Source organism: Mauremys mutica, chromosome 3, assembly GCF_020497125.1.
Source record: "Mauremys mutica isolate MM-2020 ecotype Southern chromosome 3, ASM2049712v1, whole genome shotgun sequence".
NCBI lineage: Eukaryota > Metazoa > Chordata > Testudines > Geoemydidae > Mauremys > Mauremys mutica.
In genome coordinates, this window is record NC_059074.1 from 125206477 (window position 1) to 125229929 (window position 23453).

Below are 23453 nucleotides of genomic sequence, written 5' to 3' on the forward strand. Positions count from 1 at the left end.
CAGTACTTGTATCTTTTGGGCACTAAAAGGGTGATTTTTCTTCATTTTACAATGTGAAGAAATCAAAGCATGCCAATTCTTACAGCGTGTAGATAAAAAAATCTGTATGTGCATGTGCGTGCAGTGAGCGCTGGGGTTGAAGGAAGGAAATAAAAATAATAGGACCAAAGTCTCTAGCATATTGTGGCAAAACTCCACTGAAGTAATTGGCACTGTGCCCATTGACACGTAGAAAATTTGGACCTCAATATTACAACCTGTTACAGGAAAATCTAAGCTTCTGATTAAATAGTTTAAGTTGCTCAGAATATTTCTGTAATAGTGTCATGTACTCCGGTAAGAATGGTTGCAATTTCATGAACATGTCTGTTTTATTGTCTCCAGATAGTCTTGAAAACAGTAGCGTAAATTCCCACACACTGTTTTAACCTAACACCAAATGAACCTAATACAAGCGCCATCTAGTGAAGCTGGTGATCATGCAGTTACAAAGGGGGTGGGGGGAAGAGACCCACGGCTGCCCGATTGTTTTGACTTCAACTTGTTAAGGACCCTATGCATAAATAATGCTACAAGTTCGCATGCAACAATAAAACATTGTATTTCCCAGCATAGCATTGTCACTTGGTTTCAGGTTTTGGGGATCCCAGTTTCACCAGTACACTCCCATATCCTGCTAGTAGGATGGTTCAGCTATCCTGAAAATTATTATTAAATTATATTTTATTGCAATGGTGCCTCGGGACCCCGATCATAAACCAGGACCCCACTGTGCTAGCGTTGTGCAAACACACAAGAGGACCCTGCCCAGTGCATTGTCATCACAGCACAACACAATTTTCACATCATCATGTGTTACAACATGTGAAATAACAGGCTAGACTGTGGAACCTTTCCCGATAAGAGAAGCAGGTATGTCTACACTGTTTTAAAACCCTCAGTAGTGAGTCGGGTGACCAGACAGCAAATGTGAAAAGTCAGGACGGGGGAGGGAGTAATAGGAGCCTATATAAGAAAAAGACCCAAAAATCGGGACTGTCCCTATAAAATCGGGACATCTGGTCACCCTAGTAGTGAGTTTCAGCACTCGCACTACAGCACTAAAAACAGCTGTGGAGACATCTGGGCTCTGGCTAGAGTTTGGGCTCTAAAGCCCAGGGAGGAAGGTGGCTTTCAGAGCCTGAGCTGCAACATCTACACAGTTTTTTATAGTGCCATAGCACAAGCCTTGCAAGGCGGAGTCTGTAGACCGGCGCTCTGAGACTTGCTGCTGCAGTTTTTAAAATGCAGTGTTGATATACTCTGACTGGCTTCAGTGGGACTCCTCACATTAGTAAGTATTCATCAATACAAGTTGTACAACCAAGGCCAATTAGTTCCTGAGATCAAAATATCAACTACTGGAGTCCTCAATATTATTCATCAGTGGAGAATAAACAGTTGCTCAAAAATGTTCCTTCTACAATTCTCCTTCCCCATCTAACTTCTGAGGGATTACCAAGATCCAGAACTCACTTGCCACCCCAGTTTCACTTTCTCAGCTTGACACGCAGCCTTGAGAAATAAACTGTGGTCTTTTATTTAAGGCAGCAGCGTTCTCTAGTGCTTAAGGTGAACATGACATGCTCAGCAGTGAAGATTCAGGGGGATAGCTCTGATTTATTTATTTTTTAATTAGAAGAGGAATGTAAGTCCTCCCAACAACCTCACAGATCCACAAGCGGACTCCAGGAAAGAAGCTCCATTAGCAATGGATGAGTAGCAAATTCCCAGTATCCACATTTGGGGAGCTACAACCTATGGAAACTGGTTTTTGTGGAGCAGCTGTGGTTTCTAGGTATTGCAACATAATTCTGCCTAGTTTCAAAGTCTAGTTAAATTTGCTAATTGACAACAATTTATTTAGCTCTCAACATGTACAACCCCAAGTGTTTAAATGCAAAGACATGAATACTTAAGGATATTGTAAATCTTACACTAACAAAACACACAGCACAATCTCTGCTGGCATAACTGATTTGAATTTAATAGAAGCTGTTGGGTCCTCAACACTTTTGAAAGACAGACCATTTATGTAGGTGCCTAAGCAAGGATATAAGTGCCAACTTCATGCACCTGTTTTCAAAAATTTTGGCCATAGCCTTTAAAGTAATCTACAAAGGAAAGACCACTGGGCTTCTACTGCATAAGCAGGTGCTTTTCTTAACTTACTTTAACACACAGTCCACAAATAAGGCAGAGTCTAAAATGACCACTCTTCCTGGGGCTTGGATTATTGTTATTTTTTATTATCCCTCAGTATTACATCATAGGGAGGGTGGGTTTTTTTGTTTTTTTTTATTTTTTAAGTCTGCAACATACAAGTTTTTTAAGCATAAGGAAAAGAACGGTTACTCACCTGTAGTAACTGTTGTTCTTCGAGATGTGTTGCTCCAATCCATTCCAGTTAGGTGTGCGCACCGCGCGTGCACGGCTTCTCCGGAACTTTTTCCCTAGCAACCCCGGCGGGCCGGCTGGCGCCCCCTGGAGTGGCGCCGCCATGGCGCTAAATATATACCCCAGCCGGCCCGTCCGCTCCTCAGTTCCTTCTTGCCGGCTACTCCGACAGTGGGGAAGGAGGGCGGGTCTGGAATGGATTGGAGCAACACATCTCGAAGAACAACAGTTACTACAGGTGAGTAACCGTTCTTTCTTCTTCGAGTGATTGCTCCAATGCATTCCAGTTAGGTGATTCCCAAGCCTTACCTAGGCGGTGGGGTCGGAGTGAGACGTGGCAGAATGCAATACCGCAGAGCCGAAGGCTGCATCGTCTCTAGACTGCTGCACCAATGCGTAGTGGGAGGCGAAGGTGTAGACCGAAGACCAGGTGGCCGCTCTGCAGATGTCCTGGATGGGGACATGGCTCAGGAAGGCGGCTGACGAGGCGTGCGCCCTCGTCGAATGAGCGGTGAGTCGGCATGGTGTCACGTGAGCCAGCTCGTAGCATGACCTGATGCATTGAGTCACCCAGGAGGAAATGCGCTGGGTAGAGACCGGCTCGCCTTTCATGCGATCAGCGACTGCGATGAAGAGTTGGGTGGAACGCCGAAAGGACCTTGTCCGGTCGATGTAAAACGCCAGCGCCCGACGGACGTCGAGAGTGTGGAGCTGTTGCTCTCGGGGCGAAGCATGGGGCTTCGGGAAGAAAACCGGGAGAAAGACGTCCTGATTAAGGTGGAAGGCCGAGACCACCTTTGGTAGGAAGGCCGGGTGAGGACGAAGCTGCACCTTATCAGCGTGAAAGACGGTGTAGGGGGGGCCCACCGTTAACGCTCGGAGCTCCGAGACTCTCCTTGCCGATGTTATGGCAACCAGGAAGGCCGTTTTATAGGAGAGGTAGAGGAGAGAACACGTGGCCATAGGCTCGAATGGTGGACACATGAGCCTGGCCAGGACGAGGTTCAAGTCCCAGGTAGGGGCAGGGCGACGTACTGGCGGGTACAAGCGGTCAAGGCCCTTCAGGAAGCGGGAGACCATCGGATTGGAAAAGATGGTTCGACCCTCGACCGACGGACGAAAGGCGGACAGCGATGCGAGGTGGACCCGCAAGGAGGAAACCGCCAGACCCTGTTCCTTAAGGTACCATAGGTAATCTAGGATGGTAGGGACAGGTACCACGAATGGGTTGAGCCCTTGCTGGTCACACCAGAGCGCGAACCTCTTCCATTTTGCCATGTAGGTGGTACGAGTGGAAGGCTTTCTGCTCTCAAGCAGGACTTGCTGCACCGCCGCCGAACAGCCCCTCTCTGCGTGGGTCAACCACGCAGGTACCAGGCTGTAAGATGGAGGGACTGCAGGTTCGGATGGTGGAGTTTGCCGAAGTCCTGCGTGATGAGGTCCGGCCACAACGGGAGGGTGATGGGCTCCCGAACGGAGAGCTCGAGCAGCAGGGTGTACCAATGCTGCCTCGGCCAGGCTGGAGCCACGAGTATCATGGTGGCTCGGTCCCTCCGAAGCTTCTGGAGCACTCTGTGCACGAGTGGAAACGGAGGGAAGGCATAGAGGAGGTGAGTCTGCCACGGATACAGGAAAGCGTCCGACAGAGAGCCCGGCGAGTGCCCCCGGAACGAGCAGAACTGGAGACACTTCCTGTTCGCCTTGGAGGCGAAGAGGTCGACCCGGGGAAACCCCCACCTCTGGAAGATCGTGTGAGCAACGTCGGGACGGAGGGACCACTCGTGGGAGAGAAACGACCTGCTGAGATGGTCGGCCAGTGTGTTCTGCACTCCCGGAAGAAAGGACGCTTCCAGGTGAATGGAGTGGGCCACACAGAATTCCCACAGGAGGATCGCTTCCCTGCAGAGGGGGGACGAGCGGGCTCCGCCCTGCTTGTTCACGTAGAACATTGCTGTTGTGTTGTCCGTGAATACTGTCACACAGCGGCCTTGCAGGTTGGTCCGAAAGGTGTGACACGCAAAACGGATTGCTCGGAGCTCGCGGACATTGATGTGGAGTGTGAGCTCGCTTGCTGACCAGAGGCCTTGAGTGTGGAGGTCTCCCAGGTGAGCCCCCCATCCGAGCGCAGAGGCGTCCGTGGTCAACGTTGCCGATGGCCAAGGAGGGTGGAACGGGACTCCGGCGCACACGACCTCCGGGTCGAGCCACCAGCGGAGGGAGTCGAGAGCCGTCCTGTTGACTGTGACCACCATGTCGATGGCGTCGCGATGCGGGCGGTACACCGTCGCGAGCCAGGACTGAAACGGACGAAGGTGAAGTCGTGCGTACGCGGTGACGTATGTACACGATGCCATGTGGCCCAGGAGGCGGAGGCATGACCTCACCGTCGTAGTCGGGAAATTGACGAGGTCTCGGATGATGGAGACCATCGTCTGGTGTCGAGCGCGAGGGAGACAGGCTCTGGCCATCGTGGAGTCGAGGACCGCCCCAATGAATTCGACTCGCTGCGTCGGAATCAAAGTTGACTTCTCGGTGTTGACAAGAAGACCGAGGCGCCGAAAGAGAGCCAGGACCTCTATTATCTGACTCTCCACGAGCTGCCTGGACAGACCGCGAATGAGCCAGTCGTCCAGGTACGGGTACACGTGAATTTGGTTCCGTCTCAGTGCTGCGGCGACGACCGCCATGCATTTGGTGAATACTCTGGGGGCGGTCGAAAGGCCGAATGGCAACACGGCGAATTGGTAGTGGGCGTCGTTGGCCACAAACCGAAGGTAGCGCCGATGAGGGGGGTAGATAGCGACATGGAAGTAGGCATCCTTCATGTCGAGGGCCGCAAACCAGTCTCCCGGATCCAGGGAGGGAATGATGGTCCCCAAGGTGACCATGCGGAACCTACTCAAGCCCAAGTATCTGTTCAGCCCGCGAAGGTCCAGGATAGGACATAGCCCGCCTTTTGCCTTGGGGATGAGGAAATACCTGGAGTAAAATCCCCTGCCCCGCCTGGAGGGAGGCACCTCCTCTATGGCACCCACGCTCAACAGAGTCTGGACCTCTTGTAGGAGGACTTGCTCGTGAGAGGGGTCCCTGAAGAGGGACAGGGAAGGTGGGTGGGAAGGAGGGGGCGAAACAAACTGAAGACGGTATCCCGAGTGGACCGTGCTGAGCACCCAGCTGTCCGACGTTACTCGGGACCACTCCAAGAAAAAACGGGAGAGGCGGTTGTGAAATAAACGAGGAGGATCCGTAGGGGAGAGTGATGTGCAGCCCTCGTGCGTCCCATCAAAAGGGTTGCTTCGCCGCCTGTGGGGCTTTGGAAGCGGCCTGGCCCCGGTTTCGGCGGTTGCCCGACGGGCGACGGCGATTTTGGGCCGGTCGCCGAGCCGGGTAGGGCCGGTACCGCGACTGATAGCGGGAGGGCTGCGGGCGGAAAGGTCTACGTTGCGTAACCGGCGTATGCATCCCGAGTGTGCGGATCGCCACCCGGCCGTCCTTGAGCGACTGGATCCGCGAATCCGTCTTCTCCGAAAACAACCCCTTGGTGTCAAAGGGCAAATCCTGGAGAGTAAACTGGACCTCTGGAGGCAGGGTGGAAGATTGGAGCCAGGCGATGCGCCGCATCGTGACCCCTGTTGCTAAGGTCCGTGCCCCTGAGTCCGCAGCGTCGAGGCCGGCTGTAATGGAGGAGCGAGAGGACCGCCTCCCTTCCTCCAACATTGTGGTGAAGTCCTGGCGGGATGTTGACGGCAGGAGGTCAGTGAACTTGGCCAGGGACGTGAGTATGTCGAACACGTATCTGGCCAGGAGGACCTGTTGGTTACCGATCCTCATCTGCAGGCCCCCTGCCGAATAGACCTTTCGGCCGAGAAGGTCCATCCGTCGTGCCTCTTTCGCCTTTGGGGCAGCGGCCGGCTGGCCGTTACGCTCCCTATCGTTAACTGACTGTACCACCAGGGAGTCCGGAGTTGGATGCACGTACAAGTACTCATAGCCCGAGGGAGGGACTGAGTACTTCCTTTCCACTCCCCTGGCTGTGGGAGGCACGGAAGCGGGCGTTTGCCAAATGGTGGTGGCGTTCCGTTGGACCGTGCGCACAAAAGGTAACGCAACCCGGAGTGGCACGTCTGACCCCACCACGTTTGTGATGGGGTCCTCGTCCTCTTTTACCTCCTCTATAGGGAGGTCCATAGCCGTCGCCACACGGCGGAGTAAGTCTTGATGCGCCTTCGCATCAACGGGGGGCGGCTCTCTTGATGCCGCGCCGGCCACTGCCTCATCGGGAGAGGATGAGGAGGATAACTCCTGAACGACCTCAGCCGAAGAGGGGTCCACTGCGTGGTGGGTTGGGGGTTCGGAGGGGCACTCTGGCACCACCGGTACGGCTGGCGGTGGGGATGGCGGTGGCCGAGATATAGACGCCTCTGGGACTCTGCGGTGGGCCCCTGGAGGCCTCGGCGGAGCAGGCATAGCGTCTGACTCATATTGCGCCCATGGGACCCAAAAACCCCACTGCTGGGCCCCGCTAGGCTGGGCTGGTGGCGTTGGAGGCGGGAGCCCATAGGCTTCTGCGCCGGAGGCGACCGACTCAGGGCAGGAAGGCCAGGGAGGTGCCAAAGAGGGTCCAGGGCACACCGCCGGGGGATGCTCTTCCTCTCGGCGCTGGGAAGGCGACCTCGCTCGACGGTCTTCACGGTGCCGGGAGCTCGACCGGTGCCGGGAGCTCGACCGGTGCCGGGGGCTGGTCCGGTGCCGGGAGCTCGACCGGGAGTAAGATCTCCGATGCCGAGACCGACCATGGTCACCGCGGCGCCGGGAGCTCGACCGGTGTCGGGAGCTCGACCGAGAGCGCGAACCGCGACGTCTGGAGCGTCCGCGGGAGTCGCGGCGCCGGGAACGGTGCCGGGACTGAGACCGGCGGTGCCTAGTTGGTGGCGACCTCGATCTGGTGCGACGTCGGGAGTGCGATCGGTACCGCGAAGAGGAGCGGTACCGGGACTTCGACCGACGAGGAGACTGCGATCGGTGCCGCGATGGGGTGCGGTGCCGGGAACGCGATCGGCGGGACGGCAAGCTGTCGACGGTGCGGGAGCGAGACCGGGACCGGGACCGACGTCCACGCATTGATTCCATGGAGGGTGGCCGGACCATTGCTGCCGGTTTTCCTCTGGAGACGACAGCCCGCGCCGGCGGTGCCGGGGGCCGGAGGCCTGGAGCCTCTATGAGCTGTATCAGCTCTCGCGCAGAGGCGAACGTCTCCGGCGTCGACGGCCGCCGAGGCTCGACCACGGACGGCACCGGGGAGCGAGGCGGCGCCGGACTCGACGGCCCTTGCGGCGCCGGAGTCACAGGTGCAATGCACTGTTTGTGCAGAGGCACCACAGGGGCTGCAGGCTGCGGAGTCGCCTTGGCGGAGTCCTGCACGCGAGCCTGAGCCAAAGCCTTCGCCAGCCTTTGTTTCCTGGCAGGCGAGAGCGAGCGGTGCCGAGTCTTCGCAGCCGCTTTCTTCGCCGGCGGTGCCGCAGTCGGTGCCGGCGGTGTGTCCTGCACGGAAGGAGGCCGCGGAGGCGGCGCGGGCGGTGCCGGTGGTTGGAGGGACTCCTCCATGAGGATCTGTTTCAAGCGGCTATCTCGATCCTTGCGGGTCCGCGGCTTGAATTTCAAACAGATCTGGCACTTGTCAGTTCGGTGCCCTTCGCCTAAGCAGCGGAGACACGCGTCGTGCGGGTCTCCTACGGGCATCGGTTTCTGGCACCCCGTGCAGGGCTTAAAGCCCGGCGCTTTGGGATTGAGCCCGCACCGGCTAAGGCAAAAAAAGGGGGAACCCCCCCTTTTTTAGCCTATCTAACTAACACTAACTATGCTAACTTAACCACTATAACTAACTATGCTAACTATGTACAACAAAGACTAGAGAAAGCTAGGGACGTGAAGGGCTATCAAGCACTCCACAGTTCCAACTGCCGTCACGGGCGGTAAGAAGGAACTGAGGAGCGGACGGGCCGGCTGGGGTATATATTTAGCGCCATGGCGGCGCCACTCCAGGGGGCGCCAGCCGGCCCGCCGGGGTTGCTAGGGAAAAAGTTCCGGAGAAGCCGTGCACGCACGGCGCGCACACCTAACTGGAATGCATTGGAGCAATCACTCGAAGAAGAACTGTCTAAAATGTATCCCCTTGAGTTACCAATAAATCCTGAGCACAAACAGACTCTATAGGTTTGGGTTGTCAGAAGTTGTGTTAAACCCTCTGCAGAACTCCTGCATTTTAGGTGCTCAAATATTATAAAGAAGCAAGGAGGGGGGGAAATAGCACATAACCTACAAAGGATCAGAAATGTGGATACCTTTAGTGACTGCATGATAGCCTGAAAAGTGATTTTATTGGTTCACATGCATTGTCCTCTTTTCTTTTGAATGACTTTGGAAAAGAAAGAGGGTACTTAAGAGTAACTGTTGCTCTTCAAGAGTCACCTCTGTGCATTCAGACTACCTGCCCGCCTTCCCCTCTGCATTGGAGTCATATATAAATGTAAGGACTCTACAGATAGGGAGGCACATTCCCTCTGCAGAATGGGGCAAGAAGTTCAACTTCACGCAAGATCTCTTTTGCGCAATCCTCCTCCCCACTCCCCCAACACACACAGCTTTTCAAGGAAGTTCCATAGCTCAACACCAAGAGCACAATATCCCACAAGTGCAAAGGCACAGAGGCAATTCTCAAAGAAGAGTAAGTCACACACAGATATTCCATTTCCTAGGGATGCCTAAAAAACAACTCCTAAAAATGTACACGTCTCTCTCTCAAGCCTTCCATCATCATAAGGGACCATCCTTCTCATTTCAGTTTATATCTGTTTTATTTCATAGGAGAGCAAGGAGACCATTTGTATTTTCCACAAATCAGAATTTTGTGATTGCTACATAAGAAAAAATAATTTTATTTTAAACATTTTGATATTTCTTAAAATATTTTAGTCCTAATTTCCTCTGAAAGTGGCTGTCCTATACTTGCGTTTTAGAGCACTAGCCTATTCAAATACACACTTTTTAGCCTTAATTGACATGGAGCTTTCTCTTAGAATGTCCCATTCTTGCATCATCATCATCAATTCAGCTCCACTGCTGGTACCAACAGGGAGCGCTCCAGAGTAATTAACATGTAAGCTCAGAATAAATTTCCCAGTCAAGCCTTCCATTTATTTCTAAACATTTCCTTATATTTTCAAATCTCCCTTCTTTTCCCTCAAAATAAAGATTCATACCTTTTTTCTTCCTTGCTGTTCAAGATTTTGCTTGAAGTTGAGATCAGACATTTGGATCTGAATTCGTTGCTTTTGAACTTTCTTGTTCAACAAATCCCTGTAACACACATACATGGCATTTCTCAGCCTGTATAGATTCTTGTAGTTTTCAAGATGGTGCTGGAAAAAAATATCTATATGAATTTGGGGTTTGGGTTTGTTTATTTTTTGTTAAATGTGTATTTTCTTTCCACTTTTACACTAATCACTTCCATTTCCAAAATAATGGACATGGACTTTATTGATCAGAATATAGGCTCACTTTTAGAGTTGTGCAGGAACCAGATTTTTTGCTTCAGAGAAAGAGTTTTGCGATTTTGAATTTTTTTCCGTTCTCGAACAGAATGAATTTTTTTCCCCAGATTTCCCATGAATCAAATTTGGGATGATCAAAACATTGTTTCAGTGTGGACTCGTCTCACTTTATAAAACACAAACAAAAAACAAAGTCATTTTGAAACAAAAATCAAAATGCTCCATTCCAAAAAGGTTAAAATGCAAAGTTTCAAAATGACATTCAAATTCGCTTTCAATGAATCTGCATTTTCCAACCAGCTCTACTCATTTCTGTTCTAAATACAGACATCAGAATCACCACAAACAGGGAATGGAGTCAGAATCTATGTGCTTAATGGGATCCCTAACTCCCACATTAGGAGGGGCTGGGAGTGAAGGGAGAGAATATCTTGCATTGCTCTCAAAGAAATGATATGGGCATCCATCTGCTGTGAGGAATGAATGATACTTGAGATTGTGTTGAGGTGGATATCAACCGGAAAGAAGAAGTTGGGAGGGGGGTGAAGAGAACATGTCTCTCTCATCTATCTAATGGCTGTTTCTAAGTATATCTCCCTGCAACCCCTCTAGCAGACCCATTGGCTCTTCCAATTCTGCAGTGAAATCCTGTGCGATCCTACTGATTTCAACAGGATGTAAATCAGCACAGAATTTGGTCCCTGAAGTAAGCTGGTAGGCACCACTGGAAGTTACATTCAGTCCTCATTTGAAAACAAGGAGGAAAAGCAGGCTCCTGGGCCCTAGAACTCCTGGAAAGATGGAAGAAAAAGCCAAGGAAGTTATGAAGTGACTTCAGCAGCAGCACCACCATTGCAGTTTAAACAATTACATAAATGCTTTTTTCCCCTGTATATTGGGGGAATGGGGAGTATCGATGAGTGAAAAATTCCAGTCAACTAAGAGGAAGGGAGTTTGGGTGTGGGAGGGGGCTTGGGGCAGGGGGGTTGAGGTGCCAGATCCAGGGGGCACTCACCTCGGGCGGCTCCCTGCAGGTGGTGACCTGTCCCTGCTGCTGAGGCAGCTCTGCGTGCTGCCCCCGCCCCACTCAGACTGCTAGCTCCGCAGCTCCCACTGGTTGGGAACCACGGCCAATAGGAGCTGTGGGGGCAGCGCCTGTGGGCGGAGGTAGCACACAGAGCCGCCTAGCCACGCTTCCGCTTAGGAGCAGCAGGGACATGTTGCCGCTTCTGGGGAGCCATGCAGAGCCCCACGCCAACCAGACTATAAATCGGACTTTCTATAAAGATAAAAAATGCCAGTTTATAGAGCTTTCCGATTAGTACAGGGCCAGATAACACAGCTTTTACTGGATTTAAAACCTATCAAACCTTTTGATGAAACATTCCTAGAAGGCTGGAAAATAGTTCAGCAGAAAAAGGGGTGATTGCTGCCATGAAAACAGAGAAGCATATTCTGCAGTGCTGACTGGAAGGGGCTGACTTCACATTTTGCCTCCACAACCCTCCAGCTGTGGATGTAATTCTAATCCACACATCTAAGCAGCTGTTTTTATGCAGTACCTGGATTAAGGTGCAGGCACCAACGTTCAGCGATGATTCTTGTCATGAGACACCTTCAGAGGGACTAGCTTCACAAAGCATTAGAGAGAAAGAGACACCTATAATCATGCTCTTTTAAAGAAGTTTTTGATGTGACAAATAAAACCAAGAGAACAGGGAAGAAAAAGAGAACAAGTCACAAGTTGTTGTTTTTGATTTTTTAAAAAAGTAGGTTCAGTTTAGGCTCATTCTGGTGACTATCTGAAAAAATCTTATTAAAAATAAAAAGCGCTTTGCCATTTTAACAGTTGTTTTGTGTATCCTTACTTGCTTTATACGGTCTTTAAATTATGGGGGGAAGGGACACAGTGAAAGACAAACATCTTTGATGTATTTAGGAATTGCTTAGGATAATAAAATAAAGCTAAGGAAACAGGCATGTGAGTTAACACTTTTTAAAATACTTCCTAGCTCCAGGACCTTTTGGGCTTCTCGGGAAAAGTTTTAGTAGAACTTCCATTCAAGTCAATTGACTGCTGGGACTTACTGAGCTGCACTGGAAACACTCGTTATTTGAATGCCCTAGGTATGAGTCAGATTTTCATTTGGAAAAAAAACAAACCACCACACCACACACCCCTAAGCGCCAGCAAGTCACTCTACGGAATACCTCATAAAAAGAGAGCATACTACGTATGGAAAAAAGTGACTTGCCACTAACTGTTGGCTGCAGTGAGTCTGTCAGCCAAGTCATAGTGCACATACAGGTCCTGTATGGCTAGAACTTAGACAATTAGAAGGTCTCCCTCTATGATATCGTGAAATTAGATAATGGATAATTCAGGTAACAAAATTCTCTCTCAGCTCAAGCTTGCATCTACATCACTGTATTAAAGCATACAGTTAGTATTCTGGTAACTAGAATACTATCCGGTAGTATATTTAGAGCCCAGTTCTGTGCCACTGAAGTCAATGAGTCTTGCCATCAACTTCAGTGGCTCAAGAACAGGCTGTAGGGGTAGGTTCATAATGGAAGATGTCTGAAAAATCCATGAGCAAAACTGCACACCTATATTTATACATGCAGTTACTATGACTGCATGTTCAATACTAATTACAGTAGAACCTCGGAGTTATGAACACATTGGCAATGGAGGTTGTTCGTAACTCAAATGTTCGTAACTCCAAACAAAACGTCATGGTTCTTTCAAAAGTTTACAACTGAACATTGACTTAATACAGCTTTGAAACTTTACTGTGCAAAAGAAAAACACTGCTTTTAACCATCTTAATTTAAAATGAAACAAGTGCAGAAACAGGTTTTTTTAAACTTGTCTATTTTTTTTAATTAAACTTTCCCTTTAGTAGTTAACATTTAAAACAGTACTGTCCTGTATTTACTTTTTGTGTGTCTCTCTCTCTCTGCTGCCTGTTTGCATACTTCCAAATAAGGTGTGTGGTTGACCAGTCAGTTCATAACTCTGGTGTTACATAACTCTAAATATACAACATCCCAACAATTGTGCATGCAAATGTAAGAGCACAATTGTACACATACTTTATACACAAATCTCAAAACGCCTTTAAAAATTTGGGTCACTGTATTTCATGGTAAGTCATTTGAACACTAGTAATAAACTTATATCCAAGTACCATTCAATACTTAAAGCTGGAAGTGCATAAGTACAATACAACAGCCAGTGCTTTCTTGTGTCTTCGAGCTAAATGCATGTGCAATATCAGCTTTATGTCTGATCTATCTGGGAATTATGTGCTGCATTAATTTGGGGACAGGTGACTCTACCAGGTCTTTTCTTTCTCCATCTTCTATGACCTGGTGTTCTTAATTCTAAATCAGAAGAAACTTAAGTATGAATTATTTTGTTCACTTCTCTGTGTATTCAAAGTGCCAATATACTGCCTACTATTATATTGATAACACTCTGCATATTTACAAATAGAAAATAAATATCCTCAGGTTAATATATTGCAGAATAACTGAATTAAACTCAAAGTATCATAGTGAGTTCCCAGCAGATGGTGCTGTTGACTATGGTCTGGTTCAATACTACCAGGTTCCCACTGGCCCAAGCGGAGCATACTGTCATCCATTTTACCCCTACCACAGCAGAATTTCTGTGGTCAGTGTCTCAGTAAACTGCCAGGCCCCAAATCAATTTTCAGTAGATATGCGTGCTTTACTCAATGGCAGCTAAGTAAGTAAGGGTGCCTGCTTTTCTATATAAACTGTTTTGGACCCTGACAACAGATGGAGGTTTGATCGCCAAGTTCCCAAAGAACTTATTATAGCATCATAGTTGTATGGGGATATGATGCAACAACCCACAACATCTCTATATGTTATATACTACTTTGTCTGTACACAAATGTCCATCAGGGAGATATTACAGAAAGCAAAAAATATTGATAAGATTTATCTTCTTTAAATCAATTAAAATTGGGGCTTTAAATACAATGACAGTGTCTCTTCAACTTAATATAGTAACACCCCTTTGGCACCTCCTAGGACTTCCAGACTGGCACACTACTACATGCCATGGCCACTCAGAACTTCACTGAGGCACTTGAACTAACGGAGAATCTGCCTTAGCCATTAGCAATGTTGGAGTTAGGACACGCACACCTGACAGTTTCTGCTTCATCCAACAAAGTGCAGTGGTAAACTCACCAGGTAGGCACAAGCCAGGTCACAACTACACAGCAATGTATAGCAGTATAAAGGTGAAAAAAATTGCCTTCCATTACACCACAAGGTGGTACCTGGCAACTGCCATATTATGAAATGGACATTCACTAATATTGCCCATATAATGTTTACTTTAGCTAAACTTTCAGTTTGATACACAGCTGAGCATTCTAACCTAAGAATTTACAAATAGCTAATAAGCCACACTCCCTGGTTTATCTGCAAGCTGCTTTAAAACAAAACAAAAAAAATCTATCCGTTATAAGAGCAACCTGACTCTCCCAAGTAGTATACTGGTAATTACAGCTACCTCAATTCCCATGAGTCTTCTGGTTTGAGGAGAGTTTTTAATACTAGAACTGGACCATTGGGTCCAATTTTTCTCATTTACACCGAAGTAGGTCAAGAGCAACGCCACTGAAATTAATGGAACACCACAAAAGGGTAAAATGGGCATTAACATCAGCATCAGTTCCTTTATCAGCCAAAGGAATGAATGAACCCTACCAACCAGAGAAGCCATCAGGCCATATGGATAACAATGGAGCACTCTCTGGGTTCTGGTAATCCAAATGTTCTAACTCTATGGAATTATTACACACAGTTTAAATTATCTGCAAACATCATACTGGAATTACCTGTTCTAGCAGGGCCCGTTTCATTGCATCTTCTTTGTCTTCATCACTAAATGATGACTTGTTGTTCCTCTTCTTCCCATTGTCATCTTTCATCATCATTTTTTGGGGGGTTTTGTCATTCTGGACAGAAATATATGAATGTCAAAACAGGGGCTTTAAAATATGTATTCCTTCTTCAGTGCATAACAGAACCCTTGCTTGGTCTCTTTCACTGAAATCAAAGAATAACCAAATAATACAAAAGTTACACTTCCAGAATTGTGGCAGTGTGGAGCTAATGCTTGGCTCAGCTTGAGAATTTGTTTATAAGTCTTAATCCATAAATATTTTCCACTCAGTTATTGTTCAGTATTAATATTGGTTAGTAAAGTATTCCAGAGAATATATACAAACTAGTATAAGAACTTTGTTTCTATGGCTGTCAGTTACTGACTTCACTGTATGTGCTTGAACCAGATCACTGGCAGATCTCCCGCTCCAAGTGCAAAGGCCTCATGAATGGCTATATCTACTTAATGACGTTTTCACCTTTTTTTAAAAAGCAATTTTGAATTGTGTACACCCACCCACCCACTTCCAGAGTCTAATCCCAATTACCAAACATACACCTTCATCAAACTGGAGGTAGAGATGTAAACTCGTGTCAACAATATATATTTCTGCTCCGCTTGAAAGTAACACACGCAAGCACCTGGGTTAATGCAGTCCCAAATCATTGGCCCTAGAGCCAGGATTTTGCAAGCTGCACCAGCAACCTGTAGAAGTTTCCCCATATATACTTTACAATCTCTGCCAGAACCCAAAGCCTGCTAGATGCAGCCGCACGCACATACAAAACTCAGAAGTTCCAAATCAAGGGACCTGTAATGTGATGGGTCCAACACACTTAGTAAATTCTTCTAAACTCAGAAATGTTGGAATATCAAGGTGCCACAGATTATTTCTTGTAAAATCTATAAGAATGTAAGAACCACAGACCCCCTCCCCAAAGAAAAGTTAATCTAGAGATATAGCAGTGAGATTATATCAATGCCTTACTCAAACTAAACCGGATTAGAACATTGTGGCTTTACAAACAATAAATGTTAGAGGACCAGGAAACTATGTCAAGATAAATAAAATGAAGCATGGAATGGCAGAACTGAGGTACCCAATCACCCTTAACTCTGACCTTAAACTACTCTGTATACTGTTTGTATTGCCCTGTCTGGTTTATTAGGTATCTCTCAGGCTGTATCCAGAACTTGGAGCAATTTACCAAACACCATGGTGGATTTTCCATCAGACAATTTTAAAATCAATCTTGATTTAAAATCTAGGAATTATTTTGGGGAAGTTCTATGGCCTGTGTTATACAGTAGGTCAGACTGGATGATCACAATCATCCCTTCTGGACTTAGAATCTATAAATCTAGAAAATGAGCAGGATCCCAGTATTTAGAGAGCAGACATGTTTAAAGTGAGGATCTGGTAGCCTTTGATTTTGAGATTTTTGTTGGAATTGCAGTTAGCGAAGGCTGTTGGTTGCAGAGTGAATAGAATATAAGTGAGTATTGGTGTCTCTCTCAGCCTGTTCTGGCCTACTCTAGGAGCTCAGTTTTTGATCTTGATGCTCTGGCTGCAAGAAGACATTTAATTTTATATAGCAATTCTGGCTGTGGAAAACTTTTTGCTTCATTTATTTTTAAATCACAAACCTGTGGCTTGTTTGTTCATCAACCAGCCTTGGCTTACTTGGCCCATCTCATGGGCCTACCATGTTCTTAAATTACTCCCATAAAATGAGCCCCCAGAAGGGTGATATTCCGGGGAATTTGGTCCCAACAGAAACCAATCATTGTATGAGGCAACTCTTAAAAAGGTCCAGATTTGCATGGTAATTGTTTTGGGAGTGATAGAAGCACTCACACCAATAATTAAGTAGTTGGGAGCTAAAATAAGTCAAATTTAAAAAAAAAAAAAGTTAATCTGCTCCTCAAATTTGAGAGGGCAAGGAGAACAAGCTTTATAGCAGATTGGCTGTACTCTTAAATATTTATGTGCATGTGCTCCAGGCAGTGAAAATGTGTTGTTTGGGATTCAGTGTGAACACATCCCTTTTGCTGACAGGAGACCAAAGTCAATATCGGAAACTGCTACCTCAAATAAATTTGGTACTATTTAAAAAAAAAAAAAAAAAGCATTTATGCAACCCTGCATATTCTTCCACAGTGATACAACTGGTTGTAATATGTCCAGAATAGCATTGAATTTATATTGGTAGTTAGTGAAAAGTACTGTATAACACACACAATAAAGCACACAGGACAAAAGTTTGCTAAAAATATAGAAAAAGAAGAATGATCTACATCTAAAAAGAATCCATGTTAAAAACAAAAACCCAAACTATTGATTTTCCTCCTATTTACAAAAATCTGTCTCTTTGGATGGGGACCAAGGTACAGCTCAATAAGCACATTGCTCACAGTGGGAAGAATCCCCATTGCATTGTAAGTAATTCCTTGCTACCAAGGCCACACTGCAAACATGCATAATCCTGGCCATTCCCGTCCTGCAGAAAGGTCTGTGTGTGAATATTGAGTTTAGAAAAATGGCAGCCTGCCATAGCACAGCAGTTGCAACAAAAGCGAGAAGGAGAGAGTCTGGACTGAGCACAACTTTGCTTCGAGCAAAATGCATCAACTGTAACTATAGCAAAAAACGTGATGGAGAGAACACACTGCCATTGCTGTGCACTGCAGCCAGTTCTATTTGAGGGGGAGAAGAAAATCTGACAGACAAGCTAAACTCAAAACTATCACAGGAGACGCCTCTCAGTGCCTTGGATGGGCTACAACCCAGGTGCCTGAATCAAGAACTGAGATAATCATTAGCACACAGTCTCAAAGGCTCAGAGGTCCTTATCAAAAGTAAATCAGTGGAATAAACATCCTTTACATTACAGATGCAGACATATCTATGCCCATGCTGGGGTAGCCTTGAGTGACACATGGCTCATGTCTGAAGAGAGATTGAGTGACGGTCCAAACACATGCTCTTTACTCCTCTCCAAGCATGTAAGATTACTTTGCTTAGGGCTGGTCTACACTACGGAGGGGGGAAAAATCGATCTAAGTTACGCAACTTCAGCTATGTTATTCACGTAGCTGAAGTCGACGTACTTAGATCTACTTACCATGGTATCTTCATTGCAGTATGTTGAGAGGAGATGCTCTCCCATCGATTCCCCTTGCATGTCTCGTTGAGGTGGAGTACCGGAGTCAACGCTAGAGTGATCAGCAGTCAATTTATTGCGTCTATACTAGACACAATAAATCGACCCCCGCTGGATTAATTGCTGCCTGTCGATCCGGCCAGTAGTGTAGATAAGCCCTGGGAATTATAAACTTTAGCGTTGATTTCCCATACCTTCTCAGTGCAACTACAGGCACTTTGCTCCACCAAGGAAGTCAGCCCAGGCACCCTGTTTGGCCACTTATAGCTGTCTCTGTGCTTTTTACCACCCTCTCCCCAGAATAGAATGCCCTTCTGAGCTGGTCCCCAAAGCCACATCATCGCCTTCCTCTTCCACCATACCTACATGAAACTGGCCAGTTAGGTGCCCAACTTCCTGTTTTTATTATATTTTAGAACGAAGTCTTTGCTCCATCATGGCGTGCACTTGTCTTCACTGAGCATTTGTATAATCTTTCCCTCTCTCCTGATCGGTTGTCTTGTAACTCCACATACCCACAGTTGTGCCATGTCTGAAATTAATTTATAAGCTTCATGTAAGCACCAGTCTTTTGTCTGTATTGGAAGGTGACTGACACAATCCTGGGCACTGATAATAAAGTAAATAATATTGTAATAGGAACGATATACCTAAACCTGAATGAGGAGTGACTATCATGAGTCTGTGGCTACTCATTTATCTCCTAACAAGAAAATCCACTTCTAGAGTTCTGGCCCAAGAACAAGAGGGTTGAGGGGGAAAAAATGGTGATCTATTACTGCAAAAGTCTCAGTGCTACAGGTGATTAAATAACCAGGAGTGAACTTAACAAAGCACTGTTTGGGTCCCCTTTAAAGTCATTCGTTTGGGCTGCTTAGCTGCAATGCCTATTATTCTGTAGGTAGTTTTCTTTGTGCTATCACAGGCTCCAAACACTGTGCTATGCCAGCTGAGTGGGATTCAATTCCAAGCAGGCAGGTGAGGAAACAATTTGTAGAGGAAGGAAAGGAAAGGAAGTAACATAAATGATGCAATGATGGCATTGTGTAAAATTCATTCATACACAGTGCAGTATCACAGCATATACACCACGATAAACAGAGAAATTTCAACAGATGAATAATCAGTTAAAGGAACAAAAGCTACATTAACATGCCTAAACCAAATTCAGACCTGCAATTATATGAAGTCAATGGAAATGCACTGTTTAAACCAGATATGAGTGTCACTCACTTGGTGTGTTAATGTAGCTCTTTCCTTTAACTGATTATTTATCTGTTGAACTATCTCCACGGCGTACATGTGATACTGCATTGAGTCCATATGAACCAACATTGCCCAATGTCATGGTTACAACATTTTTGTTACTGTTTGTTTTAGGTTATGTGTTGCCTGCCTTATGAATGGAGTTTAAACAAGGTATCAAAGTTAATAGTACTGCAGAACACATTTCAGCTTTACTGCACTATATCATGCCACCATAACACAAATAGGAAGATTCAAGACAGATTGCGTAATGCATCTTCTGGATCTCAGCACCCAAGAACTAAACGGATAGAAGGCAAAAATCTCAGTTTACTAGCATAAAAAAGGAACAGAAAAAAAGCAGGTACAAGCTGTACCTCCACACTAGATTCCCTTGCTATACTCCTTATTGCAGTGGCTACAGGTCTTTCCTGTCCCAAAGTCTAACTCCGACTGCTCTCCCACCCTCTAGTAACTCTTCCCCTAGAGAGGGCTTCCAATGTGCCTTGCTCTTAAATAGCACCTTATTGCAGTTTTGCCTCAACCGAGCCTCTGAAGTTTATACAGCAATCATTTCTGAATGAAAAAAAAATCATAAGCTAATTTGTCAGGTGTTTTTATGGGGTTGCCTGTACAAATCCTTCTTTCACACATAACTATAGTATTTTGCACAAACACATCTGCAGGTAAATATTTAGAGTCTGTTTTTGAAAATCTGGCCCTGCAAGTCATATACAACACAGTTTTACCAAAGAATTATTTAACGCTTACAGATAAACAATAGGAATGTTCCTTGGGCAATTTTTCAATGTAATGAAAAGAGAATGGGTCACATGATCCATATTTATTCCAATCTCAAAATTCTATAGCAGATAAGATAAGGAATGCCCTCTACCAAGCAACTCAGTTCATAATAAGCCCTTTACCAAAGCATAAGTCCAGTACAATAATACCACAATAATTCTGCATATGATGTATGCAGTGATATGCTAGCAAGTAGCTTAATAGTTTCAAAAACCTATTCTCAATACACACCAGCAATGTTCCCTCTATTTTTTTACATCCATGCGTAGAATGAATTTTCTTGTGTGCACCAATATGGAACTGATGTGTGGCAAGGGTGGGGCCGAGGGGTTCGGAATGTGGGAGGGGGCTCAGGGTTGGGATGCAGAGGGTGAGGTCTCTGGAGTGGGGCTGGGGATGAGGGGTTTGGAGTATGGGAGGGGGATGAGGTCTCTGGGGTGGGGCTAGGGATGAGGGGTTTGGGGCATGGGAGGTGGGCTCTGGGCTGGGGCAGAAGGTTGGGGTGCAAAGGGTGAGGACTCCATCTGGGGATGAGGTCTCTGGGGTGGGGCCGGGGATGAGGGGTTTGGGGTGCAGGCCGCCCTGGGGCTGTGACAGGGACAGACTCCCCACAGCTCTCTCTCCCCGCCATAGGCCAGGGCAGAGGCACCTCTTCCAGCCTGCATGGCTCTTGATAGCCTGCTGCACGGCCATGCAACTTAGAGGGAACTGAGCACACTAGTCAGCAAACTGCATGTAAAAATTGTTGCTAGAATTTCCTATCACTGGGCGAGGGAGCTGTGGTAAAAATATTCATGGCAGGACCCAAGAGCCTCCTTCACTACAAATCCCTGAATCATCCCCAGTACTGGTCAATCTGTGCACTGAATGAGGCAGTCATCCAGAGAGAAAATTAGTGTGTCATCATGTATTTAAATACTAACACTAAGCGTATGTGCAAGGAGGCCAATTAAGGTTGCACAAGAAACCTTAATTCTGGCATTTCCTAACTTTTGAGTGCTTGACTTTGCAAACTTTGTGTGTGTACTTTCCTCGGTTTTTTAAATAAAGCAAATTGAAGAAACCAATTCTATCATGTGACATCATATTGACACCCACATGGGTCATCAGCAGGGTTCGAACCTTTAGATCCACTACAAAGACCTCTTCCATTATAGATACTAGCATAACTGGTAGCAGTAGTAGGCTGTTATCCTCTAAGGACCAAGCCACTAGAGGGGGATGGCACACACTTTGCCAGTGGGGTTCACCAATATTTGCTGACAGGGGAATGGTGAGATTCAGGAATGCTGGGGTCTATTCCAGGTTCTGAGGGGTGGATACTCGAATGGTTAGAAACCCATCTACCCCTGTTCCCCTGCAAGTCTGACTCCCTTCTACCCTCCAGCTTGTTCCTTTTCCCATCCTAGCTCTTCCTCACTCCCCTGTTAGGCTCCTCACTCCAGTCTCCTGCCTTCCCCAACTCTTCATCCCAGTCACCTCCACCCACTCCCTCCAGGCTTCTTGTCCCCATTTACTCCCTCCATTGCCACCTCCCCAAGTCTGACTCTTGTTCCTTCTGTATTCTAGTCCAGTCAACCAGCCTCCTCCTCCTCCTCACTGCCTGGTTACCAGCTGTGGGAGCGTAGAGAGAACAGGAGTGACAGTCTCCCTCCAGAGAAAGTCGTACTCATCCCCTGCAGCCCCAGGCTGGAGCATGTTCCACACAGATGGAATCTTCAGGGAATTTAGCTGCCAAAATCGTACAAGAGACTATTCAGCATATGTGAAATGAGGTGTTTCTAAGGCTTATAATTTGATCAACTAGAGGCAGTTTTTCCACAAGAACAGCAAAGCCAAACCCCTGACACAAAGTCAACCCTCCTGTCAAATGTCAAGTTCCTGCTCCAAAGCATGGAGGTGCTAAAGCTTCTCAACAAAATGGGTGTGAATTTTTTTTAACATGGGCAAAAAAAAAACATTTTTCTCTAACCTCATTCTTGAAATGGCTGAACCATTTTTACTGAAACTTTCCAAAAATATTTAGCTTGTGACTGACACCCCACAAGAAAAACTTCAGCTGAAATGGTTAAAATTTGGCAAGGTTTCAAGCAATTGAAAATAAGAGTCTTATAATGGAAAGCACTGGGCAACCTTAATTAATTGGCAGCACTACCAGCTCCATCTATAATGCACGTACACTTTACACAATGGATCTTGATTGGGACCTCTGGGCATTACTGTAGTACAAATATTTACACAACAACAGGCAGTGATCTTATAGAAACAAAATAAGCAGAAGAATATGTTGAAGGGAGACACTTGATATACTCATATAAATTAAATGTCAGAATACATAATCTGTGACTGCACTTCGCAGCTCAGCATGGCTTTCATGTGGAAGATATAATACTGTGATTGATAGCTCTACAAATGTCTGCTGAATGCCCTAATTACCCTCACATAACGTACAGAGGCACTTAACTCCTGACTTATAGAATGGGCCATATAAGGGAGACCTGTTTTTCCTTAGCTCATCATGGAGACCTTAACATTTTACTTTTATTACAGTAAATACGCATAACGTCTGTTTTAGCTCAGCATTCTGTGATGAATGGCTGTATTTACCACTTTGTTACTATGGCAATATTTATTACATGTGAAGTACACCAACAAGCTGATGCTTTCATCTCTCTTTGTACTTACAGTATACTCCTTTTTCTTAGTCTGAGGGTGACCAACTATAAAGGGGACGATGAATTTTTCTGAGACTCAAGACAAGGGCTTATTTTCTAAATTTTTCTATTAACTGTAGTAGATAAACTGAAAGTTGTGTGTGACAAATTCCAGAAACCTTAAAACAGGAACTGGAAAACCATATTCTCTTCCCCCTTCAGAAGAGATTTAGCGTAGCTACACTTCTTCAAATGAACAGAGAGCAAAACTGAAACCCTCTGCTTAACTATGGAAGGCAAGGGTGGGAGCAAAGAAACATTCACACACCTGCATACCCATAGCTTTCTTGGCAACAACCTAAACATTAGTTTTTGGTACATTTTTGATGGATAGGCACAAAAAAATTAGGTGAGTGGGACTGAATACCAAATAATGGTGAAAGTAGGCAGGTGCATTATTAGTAACAATAGCCGTTCTGTTCCCATTAAACACAAACTCAAAATAATTCAGGGCAAAAAAGCTGAATGTAGATCAAACTCTTAGGTGGGGAACCCAGGACAAGGAGAAAGTATATTCAACTTAACTGGATACAAGACAGCAGACTGATTTATAGCACAACCTTGCAGACTCTTCTGTTTAATTGCTAAATTAATTAGTTAC

The 23453-nt window shown here is 46.3% G+C and overlaps 1 protein-coding gene and 1 long non-coding RNA gene across 6 annotated transcripts in view; one reads left to right on the forward strand and one right to left on the reverse strand.

The window, feature by feature from the left end:
- Positions 1–22079, forward strand: part of LOC123366277 — a 63384-nt gene extending 41305 nt beyond the window's left edge. Inside the window, exon 4 of the long non-coding RNA XR_006578006.1 lies at positions 21708–22079. This is a non-coding gene — a long non-coding RNA (uncharacterized LOC123366277). The remainder of the gene's footprint in view (positions 1–21707) is intronic.
- Positions 1–23453, reverse strand: part of LOC123366276 — a 97784-nt gene that overhangs the window by 69914 nt on the left and 4417 nt on the right. For 4 of the 5 annotated variants that reach the window (XM_045009563.1, XM_045009564.1, XR_006578005.1 and 1 more), the window contains exons 3-4: positions 14876–14995; positions 9696–9854 (exon numbers count right to left, since the gene is read on the reverse strand). In XM_045009563.1, the coding sequence (XP_044865498.1) occupies positions 9696–9854; positions 14876–14995 (279 nt within the window). Of the gene's footprint in view, positions 1–9695; positions 9855–11551; positions 11620–14875; positions 14996–23453 lie in introns of those variants that run through there. The other variant, XM_045009565.1, reaches the window with a different exon arrangement.